This window comes from Ahaetulla prasina, chromosome 3 (genome assembly GCF_028640845.1).
Source record: "Ahaetulla prasina isolate Xishuangbanna chromosome 3, ASM2864084v1, whole genome shotgun sequence".
NCBI lineage: Eukaryota > Metazoa > Chordata > Lepidosauria > Squamata > Colubridae > Ahaetulla > Ahaetulla prasina.
Window position 1 is genome coordinate 217,775,450 of NC_080541.1, and position 26,853 is coordinate 217,802,302.

A 26,853-nucleotide genomic window follows, 5' to 3' on the forward strand; every position below is an offset into this window, starting at 1 on the left:
CAGCTGCAGCAAACTGCTGGTTCATGTTTAAGTGATTGTCCACTAGGACTCCAAGATCCCTCTCGCAGTTACTACTGTTTAGCCAGGTACCAACTATTCCATAACTGTGCCTTTGATAGGGTTGTTTGTTTTTTTGCTTAAATATAAAACCTTACTTTTCTCTACACTGAATTTCATTTTGTTAGATAATCAAATATAGGAAAATAAGTTCAAGAAGTTAAACTCTAGCGATTTTATTGCTGAGGGTTTTTTCCTAATGCAGAGTTTGTAAGCCTATAAAAATCAAACTTTCTATTCCTTTTTAAAATCAATCTTACTGAAGTAAGTAAAAGCCTAAACTATTAAAACCTGGATGTTTTTTTTAAAAATGTTTATATCCTGCCTTTATTATTTTTAATAAATAAAGACAGCAAGCATACTTTCCTCCTCCTATTTTCTCCACAACCACCACCCTGTGAGATGGGTTGGTTGAGAGAATGACTGGCAGGTCACCCAATTGGCTTTCATGACTAAGGTGGGGCTACAACTCACAGTCTCCCAGATTTTAGCTTGCTATATTAACCGTTAGACCTATTGACTGGCTCTGTATAATAGCAAACTGGGATATTAGGTATGTTTCCTGTTCTGCAAGTTTACAGAGATTGACATAGTACTTGTCTGTCCTCTCCTTCTAATGAATTTGAGTGAGGAACAATGATTGGTCATAGCAATTCATTCATTTAAGAATGAATTAGAAATGCAAGCCAACCAAATTCACTAATTGCAATGGGCTATAGAGAATGCTACTTCTTTTCTATCCTGCTCTAAGGAGTGGAGAGTTGGTCTCTGACAGAAAGCTACTTGAAGAAACTAGAAGCATTTGAAATGTGGATTTACAGGCGGCTGTTACGTATAAGTTGGGTTGACAAAATCAGAAATGAGGTAGTGATAAGTCACCTGGGAAAGCCAAGGGAAATCATCAGAACCATAAAAAAGCGAAAGTTAAGACTATTTTGGACATGTGATGAGACACCCAGAAAAATACAGCATATGTCACTTAATCCTCCAAGGAAAGTTTGAAGGCAAACAAGGTCCAGGCAGAAGAACATCATCATGGCTTCAAAATCTAAGGGACTGGTTTGGACAAAACTCAATAGCACTTTTTTATGCAGCTGTTGATAGGATCACCAACATGATCGCCAACATCCGATAACGGATATGGCACAAGAAGATAATGAATGAATGAATGAATGAATGAATGAATGAATGAATGAATGAATGAATGAATGAATCTCATCACAATTTTCTGTGAAATAAGCTTACCATTCTAACCTAGTTATTTCTTGGACTGGGGTACTCTATTCTCCCATACGTCGATTTCTTCCAGATTTCTACAGACTGTCAAATATTGTGGAATATTAGTAATGTCCAAGGGCTTTGAAAAACTCAAGAGAAATCATTTGGAGTACTGTCAACCACGTTCTAACCACTAAGTCATGCAAAAGGAACTGGGCGAAGTACATGTTGGAAGGTTTACACAAGTGCTAAAATTTATCCCATGTGCAGATGCTTCCTCAGTATAGTTTGCGTTTGTATTTAGGCACAGGGCTCTTAAGCTTTGCTTGTTATATACTGCTTAAAAAAAGTACTACTGTTCTTCTAGAAGTCTCACTGTACAAAAAAAAAAAAGTAGGGTTTAAATAAATCCAGAGACGAAAATAGTTTATAGGTCAAAAATACATAGTCAGATACAGATAAATTTGTTTTTAATAAAGGAGTTAATTTTCTTTCAATCCTATATAAAACAATAGCAATTAAAAACTTCATTTTTGAAAGTAAAATATTTACATATGAACAAGGGACTGTGCAAAATTTACATAAAAAAAATGGAAAGACAGGATTTCTCTCTCTTTTTTTTCCCTAAAAGACAAATAAAAAGGTGTAACAGTTTGTTGGATGTTGATAAAAATACTGATCAGCATTCAGTTTTTACACACACACACACACACACACACACACACACACACACACACACACACACACAAAAGAATAAAAGGTTCAAATGCACTGGAAACTCTCCTTGCACAAGGCTCTGTTCAAATCAATGCCAGTTCGTGCACAGCAAACCTTCATTCCAATAGGATTTGCACAAGAAAAGTTCCCAGTCGCTTCTGCCCTTGAAAATCTAACATGAGAGTTCACACAAAGAAAACCGACATATTTACAGTCATAAAAGTACTATCAATAGACAATTTAATACAATAACCTCTGAAAATATAAAGAACCAATTAGTATATTTGTAATAAAAAAATAGGTAGAAACAGGGGAATTTTGCTCTGGACATCTTTAAAGTAAGCCCATAAGCTTTGCATACAGTCTTTTAGCAAAATAATTATAGTTTACATAGCCATTTTTTTAATGTTATGTGCCAAAAATTATGTACAATTACTGACAAAATACACCAACCATTTTTTCAACACTTGATTTCACACTGAGAAAACTGCCTTTTTTGATGATTCCTCTCAACTCTGATTTTTTTTTATTTAATCTAAGCTTTCACTTTCGCTAAAAAACACAGTGCAAGTAAAATATATTTATGCTGAAAAGGTATTTTTCTTTTTTTTCCTTTTTTCTTTTTTTGTTTTAAACTTTACAGCTTTACAAACTATAGCAAATAAATGCATTTCTTTTTTTCCTTTTTTAATTTTTTTCTTTTTTGTACAGATGCTGATAAAACATTCAGAAGGAACTCTCCTTTGTGAGTCTTCAGAGTTGGGGGAGGGGTGCCTCTAATAAGCAAAAAAATAACAAGATTAAAAAAGAATTTTTGAGGTTACGCTTAAAAATTAAATGTCTGTGTAGAATTTGAACCATCTCAGGCAGGAAGGAAAAGATAAATATTTATTAAAATCAATTTATTTCCGCTAACTCACTTCTTTTAAAAAGCTAAAGTAAAATGAGGTCACCTGCTGTAGGCATATATGTGTGTGTGTGTGTGTATATATATTATATACCTAGATGATTTGAGTTAAAGTACAATTGAAATAAAATGCACAATTAATGTTGAATTGCTACAGGATCGTCTGACACAGAGTAGCTGGTTATTTGCTAATGGTTCCCTCAGTCTCTATAATATGGCTTGTTTGACAAGAAGGCCACTCAAAGAGATGAGTTAAACTTTCAACTGTCCGCATATTGTCTCCTTTAGGCCTTTCCACGTCTCCTCACTGTCAAAGAAAGGTATCTCTCACACACACATCAAAGGGTTAATGATCAATGGGAATAGAAAAAACGGCTCCTTGCCAAGAGTTGGCTGCCTCAGGGCGGTGGCTGTTGATGGGGGGGTGTTCTGATTTGGATTTAGAACAATATCCCATAGGCTTGTTACAAAAAGGCGTAATCTGCAAATATATATAAAAAGTATCCCCAGGGTCTTCTTTTTGCCAAAAAATACCTTGATCTTCTCCACTTCTATTTAAGGAATGCTTTATAGAGCAATAGTGAATGGCTCGTCTCTCGCTCATTTTCTAAACAAAATATTAGGTCCCTGAGGTTCACCCGCGTTATCCTTTGCCGTGTAAACTGTCTGGTTGTTCCGATTCCGGAGCATCCTGGTACTGCTACACTCGGACTGGATCCCTGGAGAGTGGGGAAAGAAAGAGAGAAAAGGATGAGTTTTTTTTTTTAATCCTTCAAGCAGAATCCCCTTTGCAAAGTTGACTACAGATAGTCCTCAACAGTTCACTTACGGACCGTTCAAAGTTACAGCGGCCCTGAAAAGAAAGTGATGTGAAGGCTCTGACGAATGCCCTAATTAACTCATGAGCCTCGAGCCAAGTTTCAAAAGAAATCCAGTTATTTATTAGGAGCAACATGTTGGCAGCTTCCCAAGTGTAGTCAACTCTGCCCCACGTAATTTACGGCTCAACTAGGACCCTGCTTCCCCCCTCCTCTCAGGCTGTGTCATAAATCACATTCTCTAACAAGGCACTTTCACGGGCTGTAGAAACCACGCCTCACAAACTTGCTCTGGTAATCTGAGATCCAACCTTGGAGGAAGGTATGCATGGAATGTGGCTGCTGAATTGCTCCGTCAGTTCTCCCCCCTTTCTGTCCATGGCAACTCGAGAGCAGACTAGAAATGATTTGCGAGTTGACAAGTGACTGACTATCATTTTTTCACACTTATGACAACCAACTCATATTTGTGACGGTTTCAGTTGTCAACCCTGAAGCTGGCCTGGCTGAGGCCATTTTGAGACTTCAGTGCTGACACACTAGAGAAGAGGGATAGGGAAGGGGGAATAGAGTTTGGTGGGGTGTTGTAGTTATTACATCTACATATAGTATTTTATTACATCTACATATAGTATTTTATTAAAACACAGATACCATATAAAGAACAGTACTCCGCATATTCAAGTGTGATGAAGTTCCTAAAGTTTGTATCACAGCACCTAAAAGTGCCTTTGTGTATTAACCTTCTGTATAATTAAAATAAAAGATTAAGGGAAAGTGGGGTTTGTATGATAATGTCACAGATATAGTAGTCCTAGCTTTAAATCCTAATCAAGTCACTTCAGACTATATTTTTTATTTAACTCTGTTGAGATATTGGCTCTTTTGGAACCAGATTTTCAACAATTCAGAAGCTTCCGAATTAAATGTTTGTCACCGCACTGATGCAAAAGAAACAAAAAAAATATATCTTCAAGCGTAGGAGTGACTTATTAAGAGAAAACAAGAGAATGGCAGAGTTTCTTCATTCCTATGAAAATATATGGAGAACAGTAAATAACTCTAACCAGCAGGTGGCACATAAAGACCAGAAAACTAATTTCTATTTTGACTTTTAAAAAAGTGCGGGAGTTAAAGATATTTAGAAGTAAAAAAAACTTCTGAGAGTTTACGCATTCATTGTGCAAATACTAGGCCTCTTAAAATATTCTGTAAAAATCAGGAGGAGCAAGGTTAAGAAACTAGGATTGATTAGTACAGAGGTGAGGAATTATGGCCCCTTTATGACTTGTGGACTTCAACTCCTATGGCTGGCTCAGGAATTCTGGGAGTTGAAGTCCACAAGTATAAAAGGACCATAGACTAGTGAAACTGAGAACTGGTAGGACATTTCTCTTATCTGGAATAGAAGTGAAAGGAACAGCATGTTCAAAATGAACACAAGCAATAAAAATCGAGATGGAATTACACTGCCTTTTTAAGAATAAACATAGCTCCACAGAAATCCAAGGGAGTGGCCTGGGTGATGCCGTTGAGACGGATCTGTTTAAAATAAGGGCAAGATGAAATTGAAAGCAGTCTGTAAACCATTATTGCTTTCACCACCGACCATCCAACCAAGAAGGTGAGAATGGCTTCCTTAAAAGTAATCTACATATCTTTCAAAATGGTATGAAGCAATGAAGATGGGAAACTGTGGAGTCCTTGGTGCTCTCGGGGCTTAGTTGTTTAGCTCAACTAAGTAATATCATCAGTATTAGGGCTCACTCGCCGTTTATCTATTTACAATGAAGCAGAAAACAGTACTCTAATTAAGGAGCTACCAAGAAGAAAGCCACATCCCTACCAAAACTAGCAATGCAAGCTGCTGTATATAAACAGAAAGCAAACCCCACACTCACACACACTGATTATGTTACCTAGTTGGGTAATGAAATATCTGCAAGCTCAGGGAGCATCAAGGATTCCATAGTTCAACCCTGCTACAATATTCAACATATATTGAGATACAAACCCTAACACGTAAGTCCTTCTATGACATTCCTAACTTGTCTTCATTACCACTTTTTCCTTCTTAAAGTAGAAGACGGAAGGGGATCAATTATCCTAACTTAGGTTTAACCACAGAGATGCCTTACTAGATTGAGTGCTTTTTCCATGAAGTGACTGGACTTTCTTTGTTTTTCCTTGAAGACGTTTCAAACAGAAGCAACTTCTTGGATGAGAAGCGGAACGTCTTCAAGGAAAAACAAAGTAAGTCCAGCTTCCTCTTGAAAATGCATCTTTGAGACAGCCATGACCTAGATGACTGAGAATCTCTATAAACACTAAGTGGAAGTAGTAGGAATACTGAAGAAGTGACTATATAATGCTGGAATTCTGGATTTCACAAGAAACTATAATAAAATCATACCTTAGACCAGTGACAGCTAACCTTTTCAGCACAGAGTACCAAAACTGGATGCACGCACACGCACATCACCAGAACCCAAAAGAGAGCAGCTGGCCAGTGCGCATGCATGGGGGTGGTCAGCTGCTCTTTTGGGTTCCATTGTGCACATGTGCGCCAGCCAGCTGGTCTGGCACGCATGCATAGCGGCTGGTGCTCTCTTCCGGGCTCTTCGCGTGAAGACCAGCTGTCCGGCGCGCATGCGCGCGACAGAACCCAGAAGAGCAGCTGGCGACAGCACGCATTCCCACGGAGAGGGCTCTGCGTGCCCCCTCTGGCACACATGCCATAGGTTCGCCATCACAGCCTTAGACTTTTTTTAAAAATGCCAGATTTTAATAAACTTAGAGTAAGAATTAGTCAGATGCCATGCCAGGAAAAACTAATGGAATGAATTAAATATTGGGTGGAATTTCCAAAACTGCAAACCTTTCAAATGAAGAAAAACGCAGACACACAGAAGAAGCCAATATCCTTAGTGACCATCACAAAGAATATGTGTAAGGAAGAAATGGGTAATCAAGAGAGATTGTGTCGTGTCCCACTCCTCCGCTGACGGCCGGGTCGGGGAAATCCGAATCAGGCTTGCCTCTGCAGCTCTGCCCAAAGTCCTAGCAAAGTCCTCAGAGCAGGCAGGAGACCAGTAAGTGACTTCAGCAAGATAAGTTCGACTTTGCCTGACTCAGAGACTGCCAGAAAGCATATCCTTTATATAGGCCATGGGGTGTGGCTCCATGACTCAGCACTCATTAAGGCCTGCCCCTCCCTTCCTTCTGTTGCCTCCGCCTATCCAATCTTCTGATGCGAGGGTCACTCCAATCAGCTGTTGTTGGAAGTAAACTTTCCTCAGGCTCACATGCTGTGGAGGAGGGGGAGGGGTCTAGCTGCTCCGTTTGCCTGGGCATGGAGCCAGGGCTGGGGCCGGGGGATGCCCCCTCCTCTGCAGCTTGTCTGGGCATGGAGCCAGGACTGGGGCCGGGAGGCATACATTCCTCCGTGTTCGGGAGCAGATAAGCAGACCCCGGCTGCGGTGAGAGCGGACAAGACACAACAGATTGTATAGGGGTGATAGAGATGTGTTAACAGAAAAGCTAATAATTCAAGATGCTAAGAATCTTTGCTTAAAAAAGAAGAAAAGCTAGATTTGTTCAGAAGAACAAAAATCACTGTATCAACTGCTCAGTAAGCGTGGCAAAAGGATGGATGATCAAGAAAAGACAAAACTACAGGTAACCTTCAACTTACAACCATTTGGGCTCATTTATGGTCATAAGTCAAGGACTACCTGCATTCACTTCTACTGTAGCTTGGTCTTCTCCGAGAACATAACTCTTTCAGTTAGTGATTATTCTTCGCCATACATTCTTTTGCCCTTCTAAATCCACGTTTCTATCAATGTTTCTTTCATTCATGTTAGAGGTGTGATCTTAGCTTCGTTGCTTCTAACACTGGACTAGAATTGATATAATTCCACCTCACTTTTTCCCTGAACTGACCCCCAAGGAGGAATAACTTTAAAATCCTGTTCAATCATCCTTTACCTGAAGTTATCTACCTCATGCCAAGATTTACCTCCTGCAGAAGACAATCAGACTGAGAAAGCCACTATCTGCTGCAGGAGCCTGCTAGCATCTGAAGGATGTCAGCAGGACTGAGTTTTATCCAGAGCACTTGAATGGTTCAGAGAACACCTAAATGTGGCTTAGTTCACTCCTAACCTGTTTTGGGAGAAAACTTGTGCTTCAAATTACTTCACCTTACTGCCTTTAAAAGAAAGAAATTGTCGAGCCCAGCTCCAGTTCAACACATGACGCTACGGGGATCTGGATCATGGGAGCAGCCCCTAATCAAAGATCTGAAAAGATGAATTAATGAGGACTCGTTCGAGTGGTGCAGGGATCTGCGTCTGTGACGCATGGGGAGGGGACCATCACACTGGCGGCTGGGATAGCGGGAGATGAGGCTTGGGTGTCGCGAAGAGCTGCCTCAGTTTTGGGATCTGGCAGCTGAGGCCGTCAGACGAGGAGGGAAAGAGCGGCCGGGCATCCAATCAACTGAGCAGTTCAGGCGCAGGATGTTTAAAAGAGGCTGAGAGGCAGAAGCTCTCAGCGCCGACTTTGTACAGAGAGACCTCGACTATTACTGAGACCTGGTTTGTAGCAGATCCAATAAACGAAGTCACGGGTGGAAAAGAAAGCCAAGCTGGCTTGTTTCTTTTCACGGCATCTGGCACAACTGTGGCTGAGCTAGCCGAGAGAAATCTCTCCTAGCCTGTCTTCAATTATCAGCTAATTTTCACAGCAATAGAGCTTTGTGGGGAGATTTTTTAAAGAAAATTTTATATCTCAATCTCAACAACAGAAAAAGTACATTGAAGGCAATCTGCTAAAAAAGTAAGGAGAAAATCTTTGAGAAACTTGGGTAAGCCCTGACCTATGTAGACCAATATACCTCAAGGGCTACCCAGATTTCTCTCACTTAGCAGGAAATTTGGGGCTCAGTTAAAACAAAATGGCAGATTTTGTGGCTAGAATGAATCTAAGGATAGCCATGCTGGATTAGGCCAAAGCTCAATTTAAACCCGCCCTTTGGTTTCTTACATGAACCAAGCAAAGATGCCTGAAGTACGGATACTCCTAGACTTACAACAGTTCATTTAGTGACTGTTCGAAGTTACAATGGCACTGAAAAAAGTGACTTCTGATCGTTTTTCACATTTACAACCTTTATGGCATCCCCATGGTCACAGGATCAAAATTCAGATGCTTGGCAAGTGACTCATATTTATGATGGTTCCTGGGTCCCAAGGTCATGTGATCCCCTTTTGCCACCTTCTGACAAGCAAAGTCAATGGAGAAGCCAGAGTCACTTAACAAGCCTGTTACTAATTTAATGAGTGAAGAGATTCACTTAACAACTGTGGCCAGAAAGGTCATAAAATGGGGCAAAATTCACTTAACAAATGTCTTACTTAGCAACAGAAATTCTGGACTCAATTGTGGTCGTAAGTCAAGGACTACACAAGATGAATACAAGATAGGGAATTGGAGAGTCTAGCTTGCATAGAACAGTTTGAACATGCCTGAGGTAAAACATGACCTAAAATGGGTCAAAACCTATCAATATTGCCCTTACAGTCTGCAGGAATGTCACATATGACATGGGCATACTAAGGTAGTGACGTAAACTACAGGTAGTCCTCAATTTCTGACCACAACGGAGCCCAAAATTTCTGTCGCTAAGTGAATTATTTGGTAAATGAATTTTGTCCCCATTTTATGACTTTTCTTGCCATGGTTGTTAAGTGAATCGCTTCAGTTGTTAAGTTAGTAACCCGGTTGTTAAGCGAATCTGGCTTCCCCATCGACTTTGCTTGTCAGAAGGTCGCAAAAGGGGATCACAGAAGCCGGCGAAACTGCAACTGTCATAAATATGAGCCAGTTGCCAAGCGTCCGAATTATGATCCCGTGACTATGGGGATGTTGCAATGGTCGCAAGTGTGAAAAACAACCAAAAGTCCCTAAATGAACTTTCAACAGTCACTAAAATGAATAGTTGTAACTCGAGGACTACCTGTACATCTTCTCTCCTGGAAAATGTTATGGGAAAGCTTTTATTGGCCAGAGCCATGATGGGTGGCAGAGATCTATATCAATGTGCTCAACGGGGGACAATTATGCCGTAAGGAAGCCTGCAATTTGGAATGCAAAAGGAGTAATTATCACTAAATTAATGAGTGGGGGAAAAAAGACCAAAATCTGAGATTGGCTTTTTAGTTTAGTACAATCAATTAAATACACTAAAGTAAAAGCAGAACGGGTGTAGGAAGAGAAAATAGAAACCCAGCATGAAAGAAAATTAACTAATCAGCCAAGAGAATGAACGTGTTGCTTGGATCAAAGGATTACATTACAAAATGCACCAAAAGTGTGTAGAGTTGCACTAATGGGGAGATGGGGAGTAAGAAGGGGGGGAAAAAAAGAATGTTTCAGAAAAGGCTTAGACTAAGTGGAAATAGTAGAACAGTGGAAAAGTGATTGGGTAATGCTGGAGTTCTGGATTTCATAAGAAACTATAATGATGGCTAAAACGGGCAGCATCGAAATTTAATAAATTGATCAATAATCTTATGCCTTCAACTAAAAAAAAATCAACAGATCAAAGAATCCTGTTTGATAGGAAACAGAGAAATAATCATTGCAAGTTATACAGAAATTACAAAAATGTTAGATTAAATACATGAATTTGTGTACCTGTGTAGAATATTTATTAAAGATAGCAATAGCAATAGCACTCAGACTTATATACCATGATTTACAGCCCTCTCTAAGCAGTTTACAGAGTCAGCCTATCGCCCCCCCCAACAATCTGGGTCCTCATTTTACCAACCTCAGAAGGATGGAAGGCTGAGTCAACCCTGAGCCAGTGAGAATCAAACTGCTGGCTGCTGGCAGTCAGCAGAATTAGCCTGCAGTTCTGCATTCTAACCACTGCGCCACTGCAGCTCATGGTAGTGAGCCATGAGAAAAGATGGAAAAATAATGTTTTAAAATGTTGGCAGATGCTGGCAGAGAGACAGTGGATAACATATTTTTGGTCACCACGATATTAAAAAAAAAATGTTGATATTCTAAAAAGAGTGCAGGGAAGACCAACAAAGATGATTGGGGTCGGGATGCAGGCTAAAACATATGAAGAATGGTTGCAGGAATTGGGTATGTCTAGTTTCATGAAAAGAAGGATCAGGACAGGGGTGCTATTCAGCAGGTTCTGGAGAACCGGTAGTGGAAATTTTGAGTAGTTCAGAGAACCGGCAAATAACACCTCTGGCTGACCTCTGGGTGGGGAGGGAATGGAGATTTTGCAGTATCCTTCCCCTGCCATGCCCACCAAGCCCTGCCCACAGAACCGGTAGTAAAAAAATTTGAATTCCACCACTGGAGCAGGGGTGACATGACAGCAGTGTTCCAATATTTGAGGGGCTGCCACAAAGAGGAGAAGAAGAGGGGGTAAACTATTCTCCAAAGCACCTGAAGGCAATGAATGGAAACTAATGAAGGAGAGAAGCAACTTAGAACTAAGGAGAAATTTCCTGACAGAACAATTAAGCCATGGAACGACTTGCCTCCAAAAGTTGTGAGTGCTCCAACACTGGAGATTTTTAAGAAGAGATTGGATAAACCATTTGTCCAAAATGATATAGAGTTTTCTGCCTGAACAAGGGGTTGGACTAGAAAACCTCCAAGGTCCCATCCAACTGTTACTCTGTTATAAGGTCAGTGGGCATAAGAGATGATTTTGCCAACTTTGGTATATGTGACAGCAATATATGCCAAGTCTGTAGACATTCTCAGTCATCCACGTCATGGTTGTCCCAAAGGTGCTTTTTCAGGAGGCAACTGGACTTTCTTATTTTTTTCTTTTGAAGACGTTTCGCTTCTCATCTGAGAAGCTTCTTCAGCTCTAACAGGATAGTGGGGACGAGAAGCAAAACATCTTCAAAGGAAAAACAAGAAAGTCCAGTAGCCTTTGGGACAGTGTATGCCAAGAGACAAAAGAAATACAATGACAATGGAAGATACGGGGTAAAGAACAATTCAGTACTACATGAAGATGACGTACAAAACTGAGCGATCAGTATGAAAAGAGTATATTGTGGTGCTTTTTCAGAAAGTGAGGAAGTGAATAAAATATATGTGGAAGAGTGAATGGGCCAAGAAGGGAAATATTGAGAAAGTTGGGATCGGATGGTGGCAAGATCTTCACGAGGTGATGAGTTAAAAAAAAATAAACAAATAAAGGCAGTGTATGTATGGAGCAAAACTCTTCTTCAATATAGAAAGGTATGAAAAGGAATACTGAACAATGTTGGTGCAAACTACTTTTAAATTTTGTTCTGTTCCTTTTTTAAAAAAAATATTTATTTTATTAAATTTATTTGCTGCCCATCTCGCCATGAGGCAGGCGAGGTGGCTTACAAAATTAAAACATTAAATTCTTCTTACTGGTGTCTTCTTGTGTGTGTTTGTAGAGGGCCATGAGGGCCATTGGACTATAGATATATATGCAGAAATGTTCAGACAACCAACTTTCTACAGGAAGAACAAGGAATTATTTTGCCAAGATAGAAAATCAGTATTTCATGTTCCCTCTGGTATTTGAAGTCTTGCCAATTTGTTAATTGTGTTAATAAAATGGATTCTCCTGTTCATGGCTGATTGGTTGGGATTCATTTAGTAGCTAAATAGATCCTGAATGGCCCTGCTTAAAGGTGATTTGTATATTCTTAACATTCTTTGGACATTAGCAAACCACTGGCAATACGCTTTCTCTTCAAACAAGAAACAAGAAACAAAAATGCACGGGCCCATTAAGATAGACAAGGGAAGCTCAGTGTGCAACAGCAGCCAGACAGCTGTGAGTTCATTAGAGCCAAAGCAGCTGGTTCTTAATTAAACAAACAAAAGATTCAATTCAGGCAGCCTGCACTTCATTTGGCTATCCGGGAACTGATTAATTTAAAGAAACTCAATTAATCACAGTTTGTTGAAGTGCAAGCAAGACTTGGGGTGGTGGGAATCAAAACCAGATTTGGAGCTTTTAAAAAAGTTTTTTTAGATGAAAATTTTAAACTAAACACGTTTTGAATTTTAAATTAAACACGTCCATGCACAGACTTGCTATAGGGTTACATCCAAACTGAGCGGCACTCTGAATAAACCCTAAGATTTGAAACCAGCCAGACAAATTTAAAAAACTTTATCCTCTGCTTAAAGGACAGTTATCTTCAAGTCTGGCTTAAGGGCAGGAGAGTGCAAGTTAAACTTTTCCTCTGGAGAGAAACAAGGATCAAAAACTCTGGAACTGTGCATATCGAGGTGAGCCACACACCCAAAACAGTTCTCCCCAGACATACTCTGGTGGTACCTGGGAGCATAGTAATATTGTTTCTAAGATTATTCCAACTCTGTCTTTAGAGCAGATGGAAACTGGAAACTTCAATGGATTTAATGGGAAGGAACTGCTCCTTCTCCCATCTAACAATTGTTTTTGTTATTCAGTTGCTAAGTCACTTCTAACACTTCACAACCCCCCATGGACCATCGCACGCCAGCCCCGCCTATCCGCCACTATTTCCCAGAGTTTTCCCAAATCCATGTTGATTATATCAATGACAGTAATCAACTCAACCTCTGCCGTCCTCTTCTCCTTTTGCCTTCACTCTTTCCCAACATCAGGGTCTTTTTCGCAAGGAGCCCTCTCGTCTCATTAGGTGGCCAAAGTATTTGAATTTCTGCTTCAGCAGCTATCCTTCTAACAAATGGCTCAAATTCCAGAAATAGAGTAAAACAAATCCACTATATGAAAATGGGGCAGGAAAAGATTTTATTAAGTAGAGGGGTGGGAATTAAACAGGAGTAGTGGATGCCTTCTTGCGCTGAAGGGAAGATAGTGGTGGGTTTCAAAAAATTTTACTACTGGTTCTGTGAGGGTGGCTTGGTGGGCGTGGCTTGATGAGCGTGGCTTGGTGGGCATGGCAGGAAAAGGATACTGTAAAATCTCCATTCCCTCCCCAATCCAGAGGAAGGTTACTACAAAATCCCCATTTCCTCCCAATCAGCTGGGACTTGGGAGACAGAAAATAGATGGGGATGGGGCCAGTCAGAATTTTTACTACCGGTTCTCCGAACCACTAAAAATTTCCGCTACCAGTTCTCCAGAACTGGTCAGAACCTGCTGAAACCCACCTCTGCCACGCACATAAGCACTGCAGAAGTGACATCTAGCAAACGTGACTCCAAACTTCATTTCCTGTTACATTTTTTTTTTTAAAAAAGCAGGACACTGCCTAAGGAATACAAAAGAAGAATGCCGATACATTTTGAAATTATCAAGGCCAGTTTCTTTGGACAACCTTATGGGTCAAAAACCCCTTAAAAGCTAAGTTTCTGCCTATCAAAACTTAAACCCCAGCTATTGAAAAGAAAACCGCCAGCCCTTAAAAGCCTGCAATAATTAATTTTGTTGGGAATAAAAAGTGTGTTTTCTGTTCAGTTGAAGGTAAAAAGACGGACTTGAACTCCTGAGAAGTAAGGTTTGGAAGAGTTCAGCTGTTTGCAAAGAGAATCCTTCTCTCATACCTCTGTCCCTGATCCAGACCCTGGAGAATCCAGTTTCCTTTTCCTTCTGGGTCCTATTGCAGCCAATGCAGTCAAGTTAGCATCCCTCTGTCGCATTTGTGCTAGTTCCTGTTGTTGCATCTGGGTTTGGCAAAACAAAATTATAGTTATTTCTTTGCAGTTTTTATTGTCACTTATTGTATTTTTCAGAGTATAAGATGCATTTTCCCCCCCTAAAAGTGGGTGAAAATTTAGGTGCGTCTTATAGACTTAAGCACTCTGCAGGCCAAAAACGGGCCCGTTTTTGGCGAAAACAGATTGTGTGGAGCAGGGGTCTCCAACCTTGGCAACTTTAAGACCTGTGGACTTTGTGGAGCAAAGCTGGCTGAGGAATTCTGGGAGTTGAAGTCCACAAGTCTTAAAGTTGCCAAGGTTGGAGACCCCTGGTGTGGAGTGCTTCTGGGGGCCTGGGAGGGCGAAAATCCAACACGCGGAGGCCAAAAACTTTTTTTCCTTGTTTTTTTGCCTCCTGTAAATTTAGGTGTGTCTTATAGTCTGAAAAATACGGTATATGCTTTTTTGTTTTTTTAATGCAACCATTCCTTGTATGGTCTGGTTCCAAAATGGTAAATATAGTTTAAACATACCTCCTTGGCCTTTTGTTTCAATCTAAGCTGCTCCGGATCTTCTTGTCTAGATCGAGACTGTGTTGATTTTTAAAAAAAAGGAGGAGAGAAGAGGGGCGAGAGAAGAAAGAGAGTTTTTTAAAATTACGTTTTAATAAAATAATGTTTAAAGTAATAGCACATTTATAAACAATGTCCACTCACATTGTTACAAGTAGTCCTCAACTTATAACCCTAATTGCGCCTAGAACTGCAATCATTATGCTGTTGTGGTCATAAATTGAGATATCACATGGCCAGGTTCGAAGTTACAACTGTATCTTATGATGGTCATTAAGCAATTGTGGTGATTATTAAGCGAATGTAACGGTTGTTAAATGAATTCATTTTCCCCAATGGGCAATTTTTGCTAGAAGTAAATACTGGAAACCAGCAAAAAAATGTTGCAAATCATGGCAACGTGACCCGAGACATTGCAAATGGCCATAAAAGTGAATCAGTTGCCAAAAACTCAAATTGTGATCATGCGAACACCAAGGTTTTGGTTTTTTTTTGGGGGGGGGTATATTTGCAACATTTGTAACTCCAAAAACAGTAAGTAACTCTGGGGTGTTTGGTTATAACTTCAATCATTAAGTGGCCAGTCTTAACTTGAGGACTACTGTAAATAGAGTAGGACACCTTAAGCTTTAAGAATAGATTAATGGGGCATTTAAAAACATCAGGAGAAGAAAGTTTGAATCCAATTGATCCAGCCTTCCACCAACCGAGTCATAATTCGCCTCTTCTTCCTCCTACTCTTTCCCAGATCAGCCCATATCAAATCATTTCTTTTTCTGCCATTCAGAATGCTTCAGAGTTTCATTCAACTTAAAACTGTACTATTTCTTTTTCCCAAACACATTTTAGAATGAATGGGACTCAATTTTGCCCAGTGCTTACGGATGAGAACAGGTGCTACCGAGTCCATCAAATTCCTTTTCCAGCTAGGCGTTTAGGAAGGCCAGATGATTTTTCGCAACAAGTCAATGGAACAAGGCTACAGACAAAATAACTGGAAGAAGGAATTTGTGGGATCCAATCATAGTGGAAAAAATTATTTAAAGGGGAGACATTTCGCACATGTTTTACATGGTGAGAACTGGACATGACTATTTTCGGTTTCAGAATGCAAGCATGGGGAAAATGAAGGCATGCTTTTCCTAGGAGCATGAAATCAGTGAGGAGAGCAATATATTACTATTTTTTCTGGTAACAGATGGCTTACAATTTAAATAAATCAGTCTGAAATATCAGAAGATCGAATAAAGATCGCAAAAATTAAATCATTAACATTAACATTTTTGTCATAATATTAAACTGAAAAGGGTAGAAAGATCAAACTTTCCTGCAAGATAAGATTGTGAATAAAAGGTTACTAATGTACTAAAGTAAAGTGTACTAGTATGTCTAAATAAAAATAATATTGTAATACTTTTATTATGCTTATCCATGTTCAATCTGCAGCTGTAATAAGAACCTTCAGACTGAATTTTATGTTACACAAAGATGACCAAGGAGATAGAAGTACGGTATATATAGCAGAACACCTAAAGCATGGGTTAAGTTGCAATTTCCAAAGCGTAGAGAATTTAAATTCAGAATTACGATAGGAATTTATGTTAATCCTGACCCATGAGATTATATAATCCTAATCTTTTTAGCCTTCTGAATTTTCAACTTTGATTTTTACTTGTAAGTTTTAACTTGTTCTTAGATTCGTTTTCAATCTGTGCTTTTATTCAGGTGCTTACATTGTTTTAGTATGTTGTTGTAAACCGCCCAGTGTCACTTAAGTGGCAGATGGGCAGAGTAGAAATTTAATAAATAAATATAGATGGAATGGAACCAATTTCAAGATTTTATGGGGCCCCAACAGGCCACCATGTACCTGCATCTTTTTCGTATCTGTCTCCCTTTGTTCTCTTTCAATAAGACAGAGGCAACATATGAAATACAAAACAATTCCATAACCCTGTCAAAGTATATACAAACACTTAAATCCACCAGAGCGAGTAAGGGCCAGTTTGGTCTAATGCAGTGATGTTTTAATTGTATATATATTGGGTTTTTATCTTTTGGCTGTACACCGCCCTGAGTCCTTTGGGAGAAGGGCGGTATAAAAATCTAATAAAATAAATAAAAAAATAAAAAAATCAGCTGGCCGGCACGCACATGAGCGGTGGAGCTGAGCTAGGGCAATGCTCATGTGCCCACAGATATGGCTCCATGTGCCACCTGTGGCACATGTGCCATAGGTTTGCCATCACGGGTCTAATGGCTAAGGCACCAGGCTAGAAAGTGGGAGACTGTGAATTCCAGTCCTGCCTTAGGCATGAAAGCCAGTTGGGTTACCTTAGACCAATCACCAAAAGGCTAACAGTTCTAGTCCCACCTTAGGCATGAAAGCCAGATACGTGATTTTGAGACAGTCACTCTCACTTTATTATGGGACTTCCTTAAACTTGGATTATCTAGCATTAGATGCTGCCAAAAGCAGTTTTTAAAAGATTTGGAAAGAACTTCCAGACTATCCAACAGCACAGATACAGTAGTGGCCAAAATTGTGGAAACCTTTTGGGAAAAGTATTGCATTTTCTAAAACTAGCTGATAACACCACTTTTATTTGGAGTAGTACCATAAAATTATATATCAATGGAAAGATAATTCAATCAAGAATGTAATGCAAAAACTTTTATGAAGGATTTGCTATTAGAATAGCAGTTACAGTATAAAGAAGAAAAGTGAAACATGTATAAAAAATGAGATACACAAAAATTATCACCACAGAAAAAAACGAGATATACAAAAGTTATCACGTCAGTTAATACTTAGTTGGGTAACCTTTAGCATGAATTACGACATTATAACTTCTTCCCATGGAGGGAACCAAGTCTTTTAGTTCTGCAGCTATTATAATACGAAACCAAGATTGAATGATTGCTTCTATTAACTGGGTTTTATTGCTGGGTCGCTTCTGACTAACAAGTTTCTTTAGTCGGCTCCATAGATTTTCAATTGGATTAAGGCAGGGGTGTCCAAACTTGGTCCCTTTAAGACTTGTGGACTTCAACTCCCAGAGTCCCTCAGCCAGCAAAGCTGGCTGAGGAACTCTGGGAGTTGAAGTCCACAAGTCTTAAAGGGACCAAGTTTGGAAACCCCTGGATTAAGGTCTGGGCTATTCCCAGGCCATTCCAGCAGTGGAAAATGATTCTTGAAACTCAAAAAAAAATGTGGTGTTATTAGTCATCAAACCTCAAAAATACACTTTTCCCAAAGGGTTTCCACAATTTTGGCCACTACTATAGCCCCAACTTATGATCATAATTGAGCCCGGAATTACAATTGTTAAGTCATGCCAGTCATTAAAGAAGTCACCATGTTATCGCACCTGATTTTTCAATCTTAACGCTAAGCGATTGGTCATAAATCAAGGACATTTGTGCTCCTTATGGAGCGCTTTCATGACATGGAATTGCAGCCGGCACCTCAACAGCAACGTGCCGGTATCCAAGTTTTAAACAAAGCTTCCTTTGCTCTTTTTTCACATTCGGTACAAAAGAAGGACTTCTACTCTCCCAATGACAAATGTGACACTTGTTTCATCTATTAAGGAGAACACCCAGGAGCACTTGCCTTTGCTGCGCGCATTAATATTTCCCTTTCTTGTTCATCTTTCCGTTGTTTTTCTATTTGATCAAGTTGTTCAAAGAATTTGAGTTGTGCCCGGACGTCGCTTGTCTGTTCGTATCTTTCATCATCCTAAAAACAAGGTGATTTGCAAAAATAAATAAATAAATAAAAGATGGGCAAGAGAAATCATAATTTCAAATTGCACAGTTGGAAAAGAATGGAAGTTCTTCATTGACTGTGAATTCCCATTCTCCTCCAAAGTTGAGTCCAACCAACTGGGAATGCCCTGCCTTTAGATCAGGGGTGTCCAACTCAAGGGCCGGGGGATGGATCTGGCTTAAAAGCTTTATTAAATTTTAATTGGGGTTATTTATGAATTTTAGGGTTTTAAATTGATTGTTTTAAATTTCGGCCATTTATGTAATATGCTTGGTTTTAAGTTTCTGTTTTAATGTGTATATTGTGGGGTTTTATTATTTGGCTGTACACCGCCCTAAGTCCTTTGGGAGAAGGGCGGTATAAAAATCTAATAAAATAAATAAATAAATAAATAAATCTGGCCCACGGGGTGCTTAGATCTGGTTGGCAGGGCATTCCCAGTTGATGTTGGGAATGGTGCCTCTGCCAGCAGAAATGGAGCTACGAGGGCCACCCGCGGCCCTTCTGAACAGCCCGCTGTACCTCTGCCAGAGAAAACCGAGCTCGGGAGGGCCATGGGCAGCCCTCATGAGCTCTATTTTCGCTGGCAGAGAGTTGCAGGAGACCGTCACAGCCGAAAAGGGAGCTTGGGAGCCCATTTTCGCTGGCAGAGCGCTTGGGCCACCACAGGTGCCCCTGAGGTCAAACACAACTCTGATGCAGCCCTCAATGAAATTGAGTTTGACATCCCTGCTTTTAGATCAAGATAATAGGCCCCTAGGTCTTCCAGAGAAGGTGTCCTTGGGACACCAGCGCAAACTTTTAACCATTATGCTTATCCAGGGTGACCTGGTCTGGCTGTTAGAACCACCTCCCCCATCGTGTGACTACCAGATTCCTCAGCTGAAACTCATAATGATAGATTAACAACTAATTCAAGTGCCCCCAGTAGAATATTTAAAGGAATCCTTCCTCCAGGGAACAGCTTTGTTAGATCAGTGAGCCTACCTGACCACTACAGCTCAAAATATAAGAAATTTGCAGTAATTAAAAAAAATAGCTATACAGTCTTCTCCTCGCCTGTGTCCAAGGAGCCAGCTAACTAAACATGTGCAAGAGCAGTAGATCCTGAGTGAGCTCATTATCAAGAGTGAGCTAAGGAACCTCTAGGGCAGTGATGGCTAACCTTTTTGCCGTTGCATGCCAAAAGTGGGGGGAGCGCTAGGGGTTGCACGTGTGCGTGCCCACACCCATAATTCAATGCCCCCTGTACTCCTCCCCCCATACATAGGTGCACGACCCCCCTGCGCTCCCCCCACTTTTGGCACACAATGGCAAAAAGGTTACTGGTGGGCTCGGTAGACCCGTTTTTCGCCCTCCCCAGGCTCCAGAAGCTTTCCTGGAGCTTGGGGAGGGCAAAAACGGCCTCCCCCACCCGCCAAGGCCCTCTGGAGGCCGGAAACAGCTGGTTTTCCAACTTCCGGTGGGCCCGGAAGGCCTGAAAATCAGCTGGCCTGGCCACGAATGCACGCTGGAGCTGAGCTAGGGCAACGCTTGTGTGCCCACAGATATGGCTCTGCGTACGTTCGCCATCACGGCTCTAGGGGATTCACTTTCTGAAGCTCCCCTCAGTTTAAGAGAAAGCACTGACTTTATATTGATAAATAAAAGTATGAATAGAGAACTAGTTCTTGCTCTACAAATTTTTCCCAGAGAAACCAATGCAGCTGTTGAATGGCTTCCGGACTGTGGGACAAACATGCCGAAGTTGCATATTCCTTGACCCGATGAGACAGTAGACACCTTCTTGCCTAGTGCGTGGTTTTCAAGGATACAAATAGTGAACAGTCCTGTCTGAATGGCCTCATTCTACAGGTTTGAATTTTAAGGTGCAACAAGCATCTGCCACTCCTCCTCCTCTCTAGGAGAAAGTGGAGCACATAGAAGTTATTACTAGTTCATGGACCTTGCAGAATTTGGAGTTCACTATCAGGATGAGGGGCAGATCTGGGCTAAAGATTATCTTGTTCTTGAAAACAAACAACTTTTGCCATGGATAGGACGCTCAACGTAAAACACTCGGAAGACAGAATTCTGTTAGAAGTTAACACCTTGAAAGAAACCGTCCCCCAAAACTTAATGGCCTCTTTCGTGGGAAAGTTAAGAGAGGCACAGTAGAAATCAGGAGGGCGTACAGATGTGTGAGGTTCCGGGAGAGTACGCAACAATGCACAAGTGCTAGAGCGCCGTGAAAGATTTAACTTGATAACAAATTTCAACAATCCAAGGAAACAAATCCCTATTTGTTCGTGAAACTGATACACACATTTTACAGGCAGGGAAACTCCTGACATATTGATTAAAATAAAATCATTCTTGTAGTTCAAGCTAATTTTTTTTTTAATTGCTAGACAAGTTACTTTGAGATATATTACATATTAAGGACATTTATCGGCAATAAATTGTGCCTACAACAGAATCTAATTGCTTTGGGCCCAGACTGCATTTAAAGCCATTACTCGAAAGTATTTTCGTTGTTGTTGTTGTTATTAAGGCATTGCCAATATCTTCACAATAAAGAACACACCAGTTACCTTATAAGAAATATTCCTTTGCTGGGCAGTCTCTGATACTTTCTCCACCAGGTTTTGTAACCTTTGTTGCGTCGCATGTGATACATAACTAGCTACGTCAGGATGGATTTCCGTTATTCCATGCTTTTTACCTGAGTTTCCAAGGGGGGAAAAAATGGCGATATACATAAGCCTGCACGGATGAATTAAGAGCGAGCTTCTTTACCAGAGACTGCATGAACGCTTTTTCTTTTCCATAGTTGCAGCTGAACAGGTGTGCTGCTACTCCCAAAATGCACTGCCTTTCATGCGAATATTCTATTTGGAATGGAGAACTATGGAGGAAATTATAGCTCAGGTTGTACACCAATGCAATGGCATGTGAAAAGAAAGCTTCTTCCAAGCATCTAAATCAGGGGTGTCAAACTGGATTTCTTTGAGGGCCGGATCAGCATTGTAGTTCTCCTCCGCAGGCCGGCCCGAGGGGCGGGGGGAGGGAGAAGGACGGACGCCTCCTGCAGCAATCTGCCGGCCAAAATGGGGCACGGGGGGTGGGGGGCTACACACAGCCCCCATGCACCCGTTTTCGACTTGGACAACCTCCTGCAGCACTCTCTCAGCCAAAACAGGGCATGGTGGGGGGCTGCATGAGCCCCCGACACCCAGTTTTGGCTGGCAGAGTGCTGAAGGAGGCAGTCCAGGTCGAAAACAGGGCGCGGGGGCCACGCACGCCTTCCCCCCCACGCCCCGTTTTGGCTGACAGAAGCACTGCAGACTGGTCCTTTGCTATTTCCGGGCTGGCCCCATGGGCCAGATTTCAGCACCCTGCCCTGCAGGCCTTGAGATCCGCCCCGCGGGACTTGAATTTGACACCCCTGATCTAAGTGTACCAGAAGAATTTCCTTGCAGGTGCAGAACCCCATATCTGTGATGCCCAGCGACCACTGAGAATAAGTGAGATATGAAAGCTTCTTTTATTCACTGAAATACATGAAATACGCAGCCCAGAGCCCCTCTCTGAGGGAGATAAGTGGTTATGAAGTGTGAAATGTAAACATAAAATATAAATAAATAGCTGAATAAATACATGCAGGAATAGGAAAGCCTATTCCAATCTCATTCATACCACAGTAAATCCTATTCTTTGGCCTCTACTGCTATCCACACCAAAGTTGAGTTTATTAAGATGATGCCTGTGGAACATCATCCCTGGGTAAGTAAGACTGGCCTCCAGCTTGATACGCTTTCAAAAGGCCCGGGAGATATGGTTTCACCTGTGGGCCTGGGAACCCCAGGGTGATATGGAGCCCATCACGCGGTTATTATGATTGTTGTTGCGAGGGGTGTGGCGGTATATCAGGTTTTATTTCTATAAGCCATCCATGGTCACCATCAGTAAGTTGGGCAACCATGTAAATTTTCTTAATTGATAAATAAATCAATTAAAAATTTAATGTTCACAGTTGTTTCCCAAAGCATTATGACATGCAATCGTAACTAGGGTAAAGTTCTAGATCAGGGGTCTCCAACCAGTGGTGGGTTTCAACATTTTTTACTACCGGTTCTGTGGGTGTGGCGTGGCTTGGTGTGTGGGGCTTGGTGGGCGTGGCAGGGGATACTGCAAAATCCCCAATCAGTTGGGACTCAGGAGGCAGAAAATAGATGGGGGTTTGGCCAGTCAGAGGTGGTATTTACCGGTTCTCCGAACTACTCAAAATTTCCGCTACCAGTTCTCTGGAACTGGTCAGAACCTGCTGAAACTCACCTCTGTCTCCAACCTTGGCAACTTAAGACTTGTAGACTTCAACTCCCAGAATTCCTCAGCCAGATGGGAGTTGAAATCCACAAGTATTTAAAGTTCACAAGGTTGAAGACCCCATTCTAGATCATTCAAATCTTCATTTGGGTCCACATGTTGGTAGATATATTTACAACTTCAAAACAAATCATTTATCTGATGTTTTATAATTAGTATGAGCTACAGGATTATTATCCAGGGAAGGAAAGGGCCACTTCATTGGGTCTGCTGTTAATTCAGCCTGCTTTTTTTAAGAGTAATTTCTAAGGCATCATAAAATTTCAAAAATTCTTGTTCAATTGAAAAACAACCAATTAAAGAGATTTTAATGTCTGGAGCCATGAGTTATACCCACCAGACAGTGGAGGTAGTCCTCGACTTACAACCACAATTAAACCCAAAATTTCTGTTGTTAAGTGAGACATTTGTTAAGTGAGTTTTGCCCCATTTTATGACCTTTCTTGCCATAGTTGAGAAGTGAACCACTGCAACTGATACATTAGAAAACTGGTGGTTAAGTGAATTGAGCTTCCCCATTGATTTTGCTTGTCAGAAGGTCGCAAAAGATGATCACATGACCTTGGAATACAGCAATGGTCATAAATATGAACCAGTTGCCAAGCATCTGAATTTTCATCATGTGACCATGAAGACGTTGCAACTATTGTAAGTGTGAAAAATAATCAAAAGTCTGTTGTGGTCCACCAGCAGCCTGCGGAGCTGGCAGCAGAGTCGGACAGTGAGGAGACTGGGGAGGACAATGGGCCAGTCCTGGAATCAGGGAGAGGCCCAGACCAAGGCTCTGCATCAGAGCCAGAGACAGGGCCAGGGCCATCTGGGAGTGATGGACGGACTCTGGAGTCTCCAGAGCCGGACATCAGAGAGGCAGAGGAACAGGAGGAGCCCGTTCCTAGTGCACGCATGTGAAGAACTGCCAGAAGGCAAGAGCAGCTAAAGCAAAAAGAACAACTCAGGAGTAAGGCTAGGAAATGATTGGCCCCTTCCATAAGGCTTAAAAGAGCAGCAACAGCTCTTGGGCTCTTTGTAGGAAAGCAACGTTGCTACATTTGTTTCTAGCCGTCCTCTCTTATTTCTAAAGTTCATGGGGTTTGCCAAGAAAAGCCTTTGGCAGGGTCCCAAAGAGGACAAAGGTTTGTGATAAGGCCGAAGGACTTTTTCTGAAGGACTTTGTTTTGGAATTAATTTGGACTAATTTGGACTGAGAATAAATTACTTCATTCTCAGCTGTTCTAATAAAATATGTTTGTTTAGAACTGATTGTGTCTGGTAATAACTACTTGGGCCTAGGTCACAACAAAGTTACTTTTTTCAATGCCATTGTAAACTTTGACCGTTCACTATATGAATTGAGAACTACCTGTAATTTCTAAGGCAACATACCTTTTCAAAATTCTTGTTCGGTTGAAAAATGACTAGTTAAAGAGATTTTAATGTCTAGAGTCTTGAGTTATACTCACCAGACAGTAAAGACTGACTTCAGCTTCTTAGTAAGGAAGCCCATTGTCAAAATCATGTTCGTTTGGGGGTAATACGTGGAGCAGCCTTCCAAGTCAATAAATTATACAGTGCTAAATACATTTCCTATTAAAAACACAGGTTGCTACAAACTATTAAATCACACTTTTAGTGGAAAACCCACCTATTTCTAATATTCTTCTTTGCAAGGGTGTTGAGAGAAGAAACGTTTCGTCTTTACACGACCTTGTTAAAGTGCCTACCAATTCAGAATTGGTGGCCAATATACGTGCGCTTTCTTCGGATAGATTGACTCCTGCCATCGAGGCAACGTCGTTAATATCGTCATCATCCCTTCAGAGAGAAAAAAACACCATCTTATTAAAGTCTGCCCCCCACCCCAAAAAAAAAAAAAAAAGAATGCTATCCACGGGCCAAGAATTTATAAACCGTTTGGTGGGACTAAACTAAAACAAAAATGCTTTTCTAAGGGCACAAAGTGAAAAGTACTCCTGGTATAGAATTCAGAGGGCCTCTCCTCTGGTTGGAACGACACTTGTCAAAGTGTCTGGTGTGTGGGAAATGGTAACGTGTGGTCCACGGCAGATGGGGAGCGGGAGGGAAATTCAGCTCACTAAAGCAGGGGTCTCCAAACCTCGGCAACTCTAAGACTTGTGGACTTCAACTCCAGTTCTAGGAGTTGAAGTCCACAAATCTTAAAGTTGCCACAGTTGGAGACCTTTAGTGCAGGGGTCACCAACCTTTCAGACTTCAGAGACCACTAAATTCATAACTTTAAATCCCAAGGACCACTAATATGAATCAGTGATGGGATGGGGTCCTTCAGGCACTTAGCGTGGCTGCCTGTTAGCAAAGAGAAGCGCCCGGGATCAACCCTAGCTTTGCTGTCCATTGCAGCTAGAAATCTAATACGACCAAGAATGAATGTTTGTCTTGTAGCCAGCCCGGGCGCTAGATCGCAGCCACCCCCCGCAAACTCTGTCTCTCGAAGATCCCAGCTGAAGTTTCATTCACCGCTGACTGAAGCACCTGGAGAGAGGGAGAAGCTGGAGCTACTAAACAGGCAGCCAAGCTAAATGCCTGAAGGACCCCATCCCATCAGTGAGTGGGATTAATTGCTTTGGCAGGCTGTATCTGGCCCAGAGGAACATAGTTTGAGGATTCGTGACTTAGTGTAATATAAAAAATGCAAAAATGCAAAGATTTTTCTGCGGACCACCAAAATTTTCTCGCGGACCACCAGTGGTTCATGGACCACCAGTTGGTGACTGCTGCACTAAAGTATTCAATGTCCAGCAAGGGATGCTACTTCCTAACATGAAAAGTAAAAAATAAAAATTATCTGGTCCCTTTCTAATTAATTCGCAATAGTAATAGCGTTTAAGACTTAATACCGCTTTATAATGCTTTACAGCACTCTCTAAACCAGTGTCTCTCAACCTTGGCAAGTTTAAAATGGGTGGACTTCAACTCCCAGAATTTCCTAGTCAGCATAACTAGCTGGGGAATTCTGGGAGTTGAAGTCCACCCATTTTAAAACTTCCCAAGGTTGAGAAACACTGCTCTAAGCGGTTTGCAGAGTCAGTCTATTGGCCCCAACAATCTGGGTCCTCATTTTACCGACCTCGGAAAGATGGAAAGCTGAGTCAACCTTGAGCAGGTCAGGATCGAACTGGCAGTGGAATGCAAAGTTAACCTGAAAGACTGCATTCTAACCACTGCATTAATTAGTATTTATTTTATTATGTTTTCATTTATTAAATTTATCTCATCGTGGGGCTACAGGTATGATCTTTTCCTCTTCCTTTCCCTTCCCACTGGCAAAAACCATCAAATATACTCCGGTGGACTATCCTATAGCCAAAACATGTAAATTTTATTTCAAATTTAAATAATAAGGCCACCCCAATGAAGCTGTTGAAGTGCTGTCCCGATGCGTGGAAGCCGTACGGGTCTGGATGGGGAGAAACAGGCTCAAGCTTAATCCCTCCAAGACGGAGTGGCTGTGGATGCCGGCACCCCGATTCAGTCAGCTGCAGCCGCGGCTGACTGTTGGAGGCGAGTTATTGGCCCCAAAGGATAGGGTGCGCAACTTAGGTGTCCTCCTGGATGAACGGCTGTCGTTTGAAGATCATTTGACGGCCGTCTCCAGGGGGGCCTTCCACCAGGTTCGCCTGGTTCGGCAGTTGCGCCCCTTCCTTGATCGGGATGCCTTGTGCACTGTCACTCATGCGCTCGTTACCTCTCGCTTGGATTATTGTA

General features: G+C 41.4%; 1 protein-coding gene across 2 annotated transcripts in view; it reads right to left on the reverse strand.

The window, feature by feature from the left end:
* Positions 1–1,728: 1,728 nt before the first annotated feature.
* Positions 1,729–26,853, reverse strand: part of TAF4 (TATA-box binding protein associated factor 4) — a 97,417-nt gene continuing 72,292 nt past the window's right edge. For both annotated transcript variants that reach the window (XM_058178827.1, XM_058178826.1), the window contains exons 11-16: positions 24,755–24,924; positions 21,318–21,448; positions 18,589–18,714; positions 14,934–14,990; positions 14,308–14,427; positions 1,729–3,618 (exon numbers count right to left, since the gene is read on the reverse strand). In XM_058178827.1, coding sequence (XP_058034810.1) covers positions 3,451–3,618; positions 14,308–14,427; positions 14,934–14,990; positions 18,589–18,714; positions 21,318–21,448; positions 24,755–24,924 — 772 coding nt within the window. In that variant the 3' untranslated portion in view covers positions 1,729–3,450. The remainder of the gene's footprint in view (positions 3,619–14,307; positions 14,428–14,933; positions 14,991–18,588; positions 18,715–21,317; positions 21,449–24,754; positions 24,925–26,853) is intronic.